Here is a 9,801-nt window from a genome sequence, read left to right as displayed (position 1 = left end):
GTGTATTCATATAAGTAACATATTTTACTGCATAGATTCAAAACTTTTTTGCCTGCCTCTTTCCCAGGGGAGGGGTGCCCATAACTTCTGTTCAAATTTCAAGAGAAATTCTAAATATATTGGTTTCTCCCATGGCATTGTACATATTAATGCACTTAGTAGTTAAATGAATTATGAATAAATTGGGGTAAATTTTACAAATAAATGCAAAATAAAAGTTTTTTGCCTACAACTGTAAAAAAAAAAAAAAGAAAAAAAGACTGACTCTCCTTATGTATGAACTGTAAGTTTATCTCTTTTGCCCATTTTCCTATTAATACTTTGGGGTTTTTTAGAAGTTCCGTATGTATTAGAACTACTACTTTAATATGTGAGTTATAAGTAGTTTCTTCTCACTTATCTTTTAACTTTTCTGATAATTATGCATTAAAACTTAATTTGATAGTCAATGTTATCCATCTTTATCATATTCATAGATTATAAAAACATTAACTTATTTTCTTTTAATGTTTGTAGAGTTTTTTGAAAAAAGAGTTATGTCTTGAATTTACTTAGAGATTGTCCTGGCATTTGGTGTAACAAATAGATTACATATATTTTTTCTTATATTGCTATCCAATTATCCCACCGTCACATTAGTAGGTCTTTCCCCCCGCACTGATTTGACATACTGTCATTATTATTTACTACTTTTATTATGTGTTTTTAATCTGCTTATGAATTTTCTATTCTGCTTTTCCTAAGATGAACATAATTTTAACCCTCTTATCATCTGACTCTCCTTATCTAATAATTCAAGTCACATTTTGACAAACTGGATTCTTTTTTCTTAGAATATTTAATGTTCAATTTTATTCTGACTCAGTGATTCTCCCTGAAAAGAGAAGATATTTGTCAGAATCATTTGTTAAGGATTTTTTTTTTTTCAATTTATATTTTCCTTTACTTCTATCTTAAATTTTCGGCATGCCTTTCTAGGGCGGTAAGGTGGAAGTATGAGTACACACTTGCACACAAATATACACACTTCCACATACAACTACAGTATCCTAAATGAGCATCTGTTAAGATTGGAATGTGTCATATTTCATAAGAATGCTGGGAAAAAATCAAGGTTGAAACTTTTGGCTTTGTTGATATATAGGATTTTAATAGTATCTAATGTTTATTAATGCTTAATATGCCTCAAAGTGGGCTATTTGATTTATATCTATTTTGTCATTTTCCTTCATAATAACCATGCATAATATGTATTATCTCCTGTTTATAAATGTAGAAACTAAAACTTATGAAAACTAAGTAATGTGTCCAAAATCGTGATTAATAAGAGTCAGTAGAGTTGAACCCAGCTTTTTTTTTTTTTTTTTTACTTTAAAGCCTGTGCTTTTAAACATTAACCATGGAAAATGACATAGATGGATCCAAGTAATATACTTTTTTTTTTTTTTCTTTTTGAGACAGAGTCTCACTGTGTCGCCCAGGCTGGAGTGCTGTGGCATGATCTTGGCTCACTTGGCATGATCTTGGCTCCGCCTCCTGGGTTCACGCCATTCTCCTGCCTCAGCCTCCTGAGTAGCTGGGATTAGAGGAGGCTGCCACCATGCCCGGCTAATTTTTTGTAGTTTTAGTAGAGACGGGGTTTCACCATGTTAGCCAGGATGGTCTCGATCTCCTGACCTCGTGATCTGCCCGCCTTAGCCTCCCAAAGTGCTGGGATTACAGGTGTGAGCCACTGTGCCCGGCCCCAAGTAATGTAATTTGTGCCACATGATGAGAGACTGGATCCCTCTAAATTCTTTCTACTGCTTATGAGCAGTTATACCACAGATGTCAAATACCTAGAAGGCACATTTCACATTGGCAAAATTACTCTTCCAATCACTCCTGATAATGCCCTTATGGATTGTGGGTTGTTACAGTAGTGGGAGGGTGAAGTATGAACACTTATAATGGGAGGCATTTGTTTTTCAAACCTCTTAAAAGTTGACATATATCTCCTTACCACTAAGCATATATTTTTTAAATTAAGCATGTGACAGTTCTTTTTTTATGTTTTTCACAAAATGGACCAAATAAAAATAGTAAAATGTTTATAAGCTAGGCTGTATTTTCTCTCCTTTCTTCTACTAAACTTCTACTAAACACACAGGAAGGTACAGGTGTACACAAATACTAATATGTTTATGCCTTTCTTTGTTCTAAGAATTAACAAAATAATATTTTGAAAGCATGATAACTTTGTATATTCCAAAATATAACACACAAGTTGTTGAAAGATAAATTGAGGCAATGTATGTGAAAGTTCCTAGACGATTACTAAATTATATGGGAATGGAAGGCACAATTTTCATGAGCTTTTACTAAATAACTTACCAATTTTACTATATTTTATGTCATTATCTGAGATTAATCTCACAGTTATATAAGATTTAAGACTTTACACTAGAATGCACATCCCATTTTCTCAGCAGTCTTATTGCAGTCTTCATGTCTTTGTTCCTCAGTGTGTATATAATTGGGTTCAAGAGAGGGGTGATCACAGAGTAAAATAAAGCAAGGAATTTATCTAATGACTTGATGGGGAATGGCCAGGCGTAAATAAAGACACATGGTCCAAAGAACAAAAGAACTACTGTGATGTGAGCAGTCAAAGTGTAGAGAGCTTTGGATGACCTATCTGAAGGGCGACGTTGGATGGTCATTAGGATGATAGTGTATGAGACGAGTAGAAGAACAAAAGAACACACGGTGAGCACACCACTGTTAGCAATGACCATAATATCTAGCTTGTAGGTATCTGTACAGGCAAGTTTGATTACCCTAGGAAGGTCACAGTGAAAGCTATCGACCTCATTGGGACCACAGAAGGGTAAGTGAACGGCAAAGGCCAACTGGCTCACTGAATGGAGAAAGCCAATTCCCCATGCAACAGCTATAATGCCGACACATGCATTGCCACACATAATTGTAGTATAGTGCAGGGGTCTGCATATTGCTACATATCTGTCAAAGCTCATGGCTATGAGGATTACCATCTCACTCCCACCAAAGAAGTGAAGGAGAAATATCTGAACAAGGCAGCCCTTGAAAGAGATGGCTTTGCGCTGGCTGAAAAAGTCAGTAATCATCTTGGGGGCTGTGACTGAAGACAGAGATAGATCAATGACTGAGAGGTTGGCTAGCAGAAAGTACATGGGAGAGTGAAGGTGGGAGTCAGATACCACTGTTATGACAATAAGAAGGTTTCCAAACACGATTCCTCCATAGAATACAAAAAACAACACAAATAGGAAGATCTGGAGTTCCTGAGAATCAGAGAGACCCAGAAAAATGAATTCAGTCACTATGGAATTATTTGTTTCACGCGTTGATTCATTCCAGGAAATAGCCGCTTCAGTTACCTTGAAGAAGAGAATGAGAAGGAAGTCAGAATTATTATATTCAAATTCAAAGCCTCATTTTGTTTCATTCTGCTCACTCTTAAACAGTGACTTTCTATACTTGATTACTTAAAGACATTCAGAATTCAACAACCAAAGATCATAATTTTATCTCACACTACTTCCCTGGCTATGCCTTATAATTCAGTTATCTTGATCTTCTCAGTGTCTCCATTAATGTTAGGTTTATCCCTAATATAAAATACCATTATTTATGCTTGTCTCTCTGCCAGATTAAGTCTATGCCACAACCCTATGTTTATCTCCTTTTTCTTTGAACTACAAAACAGTTTGTAACACACATGTTATTTGGTGATATTAAAGTTCTTAAGAGAAAAAAATAGGCCAAAATGAAATGAAAGATAAAAAATAGAAAAAAGAAAAAATAATATCATAAATATAATACTTAAAAATTAAGAGAGGATAAAAGAATAAGGAATTCAAAAGTGAAGTGAGAAAAAGTGAGGAAAATGCAATAAAGTTTAAATGAGAGAAAGTGTGAAGGAGTTTCATAGGAGATAAAATTGGTAAGAGATTTTGGAATGCTTTCTAAAGGATTTCTGTTTTATTATAGAGACAAGAACTACTGAAGAATTTTGAATGATTGTTTAATTTAGCTCTGGACTCTATGTGAATTGGAAGGGAAGGAGCTTGGGAATGAAGCCAAGTAATTATTTTAAGCCTAACAATAGGTAATAACTGCAGGTTGTGGTTGTGTGAGCAGGAAAGGGGTGAATGAAGACCTGTAAGATCCCATCGAGCAACATATTAAAGTGGTTAAGATGTGAGCTTGTGTGCCAGGAGGCTTGTGTTCAAATCCTGGGTATATCTACTATGTATCTGAATGACCTTAAACAAGTTACTTAAGTGATTTGAGTCTTATGGCCACATCCAGAAAAGATAGGTGATAATAGCACAACTTTATAGAAGTTCTGTGAGGATTGGATATGACCAGGTATATAAATTTTCTAGCAAATAGTAATGGTCAATATGTAATAGCCATTATTAAGGTACTGATAACAAATTATTTTTTCAGTAAGATGTGGGAAATAAAAAAAAAAAAAAGTTATTCCAGTGTCTTTAGTCTAAGTAATTGGGAACATTGTGATGGCTTTAACTCTGATAATAATTATCACAAGCACTAGTATAACAATATTTTAGATAGAGATCCCTTTTAGGAGCAGAAATAGATACAGAAAAAGGTAAAGGATAATGATAACTGTCTAGACACGAGGAGGTATTGTTGGGGCATCTTTGTAAGTTGCTATCTGCTAGGTGAGAGACTGAACACTGACTTCTGGGCGTGAGTTGAGAGCCATTTCAATTGTGTATGGAGGAGAAAAAATAAGTACTGTTTCAAGAAGTTTTGCAGTGAAGAGAAGTAACAAATAAAAGGTATCCTGAAGGTGAGATATAGCCATATTAACAATCTTTAGATTAGGTATAAGAGTTAATGGGCAAGTAAGATGTATAAGAGAGAAGTGGAAATTGATGACTAACATTCCATGGGAGATGTGAAGGTATAGAGCTTACACTTGGTATCTTTTTTAGAGGAATACTGTTATTTGTTTTTTGCTGTTTTTTAAATCACAGTAATTCATAGTGATTGGAAATTCCACTTTTCTCTTTACTACTCTGAATCCCACGTCTTAGTCTTACACACACAAGCAGCACATTACTGTTTTTAAAGTCCTATAAAAATTTAGTGATTCTAAATATTTTTAAGAATAAAGAGAAGTCTAATAGTGGAATAAATCATCAACATTCACTTCAGTTCTCTTCTGCTTAGCACAGTAGTAAATATAATCATACTAATCATTGACAGTACAAATGATAGGATTTTTATTGTGAGATAATTTCTGTCCTGACTGATTGGTTGAACTGTTTATTTTGAATCAAAGTGTGTAATTTAGAATAGACCTTAGATATGTGTTGATATAAAATTAATTCATTTCATTGATCGACAAAGACAAACTTGAAATTATATCTCCACATGAAATATGCCAAGGATGAGGTTGACCCAAGGGTTCTCATCTGTAGCATAATACTTTCTATCATGGTTGTCAGTAAGAATTCAGGAATGCTTTTCTTTAGCAAAAAGAATTTCTTGCTAATGTAGTTAAGACATCTCTCTCCTGAATTTATGCCGCAGAGGGGATCCTTCACCACCATAATTCTTTCAAAGCTCATTTCTGACTTTTCAAAAATTATTCAAAAAATTTAGAAGAATTGTATTTATTCTAAGTTGAACATTAAGTTTAGGCCTATTAAAGGAGTTCTTCAGAATCTTACGCACTCATTGTAGCAACCAGGAAGAGCCAGTCACTGTTGAAAGGTAAAATCTTTCATGCCGTAGATTATTCTTGGAATTCAACCATTAGAATTTTGCATTTACAAAAAACCCTTTTACCTAGGTTTAAAGAAAAACGCCTTGTGTACTTATAATAAGTCTCAGTGAGATGGAAGTAGGCATTTGGGTTCTGGCACAAATTCACAGTGTGATCATGGGAATATCATTTAAAAATCTCTGGGCCTTAGCTTTCCTGTTTTTAAATGAGTTTATTCCATCAAAAACTCTAAAAATCCTCACAACTCTAACAGTATGATTTGTACCTTTATGTGAAAGAAATGCCCCAAACCAGGTTTCACTGGTATTATAAAAAGGAGGGAAGGAGGTGAGCAAGAAACACTGGACATAGGGAAAGCTGGGGAAGAGGACCATTAAATGGGGGAGAAAAGAACAAATTAGCCCAGAAGAGTCAGGAGGAGGACTCGACAATTGTTGCCAGCATAATACTTATAACAAGGGTTATTCTTGATAACATTATTCATATTAATTCCTCTAAGTATTTAAGCTAACTCTACAGAATCCTTTCATTTTCCCAGAAGGTAAACACAAAATGGAATTATGCAGAATGGATTCCTCCTAATAGAATCATCTCATTGCCAATAAAATGCTACAATTTGGTTCATTCTTCTAACATATTTGTTTCCACCTACCTTCTTCATAACTGGAAGAGACTACAGCAAATTTCAGAGAATAAGGAGTACAAATTTCCCTTTATGTGTACTCCCTTGAAGCATAAAAATTTTAAGAGAATAATATATAGTGAATTGTTCTTTTTAGTAAACCACTTGGCTAATTAAGAGCCTTTATGAATGGACGAGATGTACCTGAAGAGATCTGGGAATAGCCAGTCTGAACTTTGTGTACTGAGACTAACTTTTATAGTCTCACAAGTTTTCCCTTGGCCATTAGAGAAAACACACAGAATTTTCTTGAATTAGAGGACATTGCCAAAAATTTTTTAGTCTATTTGGATATTTTTGCTATCTCACTGAGTCTAAAGGTGCTAGAACTTAAAGTATATATTTAAAAAAAGAATCACAGCAAAACGAATATAATAAAGTTACAAAATTAAAATCCAGATAGGTTAACAAGAGAGTAAGTAATAATGCTTCGATTTTATAAAAAGAGGAACGCTTAGAACTTTTATGACCAACTTGTGGAGAAAATATAGAAAAATTGCTTTGACCAATAAAAAAACCTCACTTCTTGCAACTTATTTTATTTTGCATCTTTAATTACCATGCAGTAGTTAAAAGTGAGCTGAGTGAGTCACCACAATTAATGTTTCTTAAAACAGTCATAGAAATACATTCAAGTGATGTCTCAGTTGTGTTTCTGGACTACCAAGCTTACCAGGTTTTACCTGAAAGATGTCAATCATCTTCTTTGTCCTAAGCACCTTAAGTTAAGTGCAGGCACATTAAATGTTCTTTTAAGATCACAATGGAGTCTCTCCTCCAGGAAATAAATCTCTTCAAATACTTTTAGGTTGTAGATGCTTTTTAGGAGTGACTAGAGTCATGCTTTGAAGAAGATTTCAAGGGCAATAGGATTGTGTTGTTAAAAAGTGTAACAGACAAATTTTGCATAATACAGAGTACTAGAGTCTATTTCTAAAATAACATTGTACAAAACATATTGACAATCAAACTGAAAATAATACTTAAGAGTTGTAACAACCTGTTGACCTTACCATTTATCTAACTTAAAGTATAATTGAAATAGAAATTGTTTCTTCCTCAATTTTAGCATTTACTCATTTATATAAACCCATATTTTATCCATTGGATCCATATAATTTCCATAAGAAAATTAATTTCCAGTGATGCTTATTATCAGTATAAAAATGCTGATAAATAAACCTAGGTCATATATATATATGTATGTGCTTATATACAGATACAAAATAACCACATGAAAATTAAAGATGGTCATTGCTGTTAATAATTTAGGTATATGCATTAGATAGAAATATATAATACTTTATTTTTATGATTAACAAAAATTGTTACAACTTTATCTGAAATAAAATTCTTAGAATTAATACATCCTTTTTGCAGATTTCTCAGTTTTTTTTTTTTTTTTTTTTTGTGACGGAGTCTCGCTCTGTCGCCCAGGCTGGAGTGCAGTGGCCGGATCTCAGCTCACTGCAAGCTCCGCCTCCCGGGTTTATGCCATTCTCCTGCCTCAGCCTCCCGAGTAGCTGGGACTACAGGTGCCCGCCACCTTGCCCGGCTGGTTTTTTGTATCTTTTAGTAGAGACGGGGTTTCACCGTGTTAGCCAGGATGGTCTCGATCTTCTGACCTCGTGATCCACCCGTCTTGGCCTCCCAAAGTGCTGGGATTACAGGCTTGAGCCACTGCGCCCGGCCGATTTCTCAGTTTTTTAAGGCAATACTAAAAATGTGCACATTCCATAGTGATCATGGTGATCCTAAGAGTCTCTATGGTCCGCGGCATTTATCCTGTGCTCTCATCGACCAAATCTGTTATGTCATCTCCCTAGAATTTAAAATCTGTTGACTTAGCCTTCTCATTGCAACCTTCATATCTTTGTTCCTTAAAGTATAGATGGCAGGATTTAAGACAGGGGTGACAACGAAGTTCACGATGGCAAAAAATTTATCCAATGACTTAGTAGGGAAAGGCCACACATAGAGAAATATACATGGAGCAAAAAACAAAACCACTACAGTCATGTGAGCTGACAAAGTGAAGAATGCTTTGGATAAATCATTTGAGGAATGTCGTCGGACAGTGACCAGAATAAAGATGTATGAAACCGTTAAGAAAAAGAAGGTGCCCATAGATATGAATCCACTGTTGGCAGTGACCACAAATTCTAGCCCGTAACTGTCCATGCATGCAAGTTTAATAACCCTAGGGAAATCACAATAAAAGCTCCCCACATTATTAGGGCCACAGAAGGGTAAATTTATGACAAAAACAAACTGAGACATAGCATGAATCACCCCAATGACCCAAGCTGCTACTACCAAAAGTATGCACATTTTGGGATTCATAATAGTTAGATAGTGGAGCGGCTTGCAGATTGCAGTGTACCTATCATATGCCATGACTATCAGCAGCACCATTTCAACTCCTCCCGTAACATGGATAAAGAACATTTGTATCATACAATTATGGAAGGAAATAACTTTACAATCAGTAAAAAGATCATAGATCAACCTAGGAACTGTGGTAGAAGAAAGGCTCAAGTCAATGAGCGATAGGTTAGCCAGCAGAATATACATGGGGGAGTGTAAGTGAGGATCAAAGATCACTGTCAACACGATGAAGAGGTTTCCCAGGATAATTCCCACATAGAATAAAGAGAAGAAGAGAAGAAGATAAAACTGCATTTCCAAGGATTGTGCAAGTCCAAGTAATACAAATTCTGTAACCTCAGAGTCATTTACTTGGTCCATTGAATCAGATAGAAGGGAAGACTCTGAAGCAACCTGAAAGAAAAGAAAGGAGGAATCAACTTAGTGGGACTGAAAATAATGTGTTAAGTTAAGTGTTAATAATTTAAAATTTATTATTAACAAATCTTTTATTTGATAATAGATTATTTAAAAATAGTGGGAACCCAGGGTATAAAATGTTAATGTAATATGGACAAAGCTGTGCTTATAGGCAGTTTATTGCTCTAAATGTTCTCGTTTGCTCAGATACACGAACTTATAAGCACCTTGAGAAAGGGGAAAAGAATGCATAAAAACTAAAAAAATTCAGGCAAAAAAAGGTAGAAAACAGAAATAAAGAAATATGAAATCCTAGAAAATGGCAAGATTGTATACAAATATATAAAAATATATTGAATAGTTTTAAAAATACAGAATCTTAAAAAATGTAATCAATAATAACATTAAATAAAAATTGGAAATGAGAATACAAATGCATAATCACAGTTAAGGCACCTCTGAAAGCTGTTTCCTACATGTGCCTATCATGATCTACCCCAAATTAACACGTGAATCATATGTGAATTTGAAATGCTGTACAGAC

General features: G+C 34.6%; 2 protein-coding genes across 2 annotated transcripts; both read right to left on the bottom strand.

Moving 5' to 3' along the window:
- Positions 1-2,334: 2,334 nt before the first annotated feature.
- Positions 2,335-6,137, bottom strand: LOC111522526 (olfactory receptor 4F17). Its single transcript, XM_023186622.1, has 2 exons — positions 6,054-6,137; positions 2,335-3,401 (listed from the first exon to the last, which is right to left on the bottom strand). The coding sequence occupies exons 1-2, from the start codon at positions 6,135-6,137 to the stop codon at positions 2,430-2,432; spliced, it is 1,056 nt and encodes a 351-aa protein (XP_023042390.1). The 3' UTR covers positions 2,335-2,429.
- Positions 6,138-8,279: 2,142 nt separating this feature from the next.
- LOC111522558 (olfactory receptor 4F6-like) lies at positions 8,280-9,218 on the bottom strand. The gene has a single exon (XM_023186656.1). The coding sequence runs from the start codon at positions 9,216-9,218 to the stop codon at positions 8,280-8,282; it is 939 nt and encodes a 312-aa protein (XP_023042424.1).
- Between the last annotated feature and the right edge of the window lie 583 nt (positions 9,219-9,801).

The sequence above is a fragment of the Piliocolobus tephrosceles genome, chromosome 6, assembly GCF_002776525.5.
Source record: "Piliocolobus tephrosceles isolate RC106 chromosome 6, ASM277652v3, whole genome shotgun sequence".
NCBI lineage: Eukaryota > Metazoa > Chordata > Mammalia > Primates > Cercopithecidae > Piliocolobus > Piliocolobus tephrosceles.
The sequence above is the reverse complement of the archived record's forward strand: the minus strand, read 5'-3'. Positions and strand labels throughout refer to the sequence as shown.

Bases quoted from the DNA above. Each gene is read 5' to 3' on its own strand.
- LOC111522558 (XM_023186656.1), bottom strand. From the start codon at position 9,218: ATGGACCAAGTAAATGACTCTGAGGTTACAGAATTTGTATTACTTGGA.
- LOC111522526 (XM_023186622.1), bottom strand. From the start codon at position 6,137: ATGTCCAGTGTTTCTTGCTCACCTCCTTCCCTCCTTTTTATAATACCA. The intron at 3,402-6,053 runs GTACAAATCATA...CTCTTCTTCAAG, and splicing joins GGCATTTCTTTCACATAAAG to GTAACTGAAGCGGCTATTTC.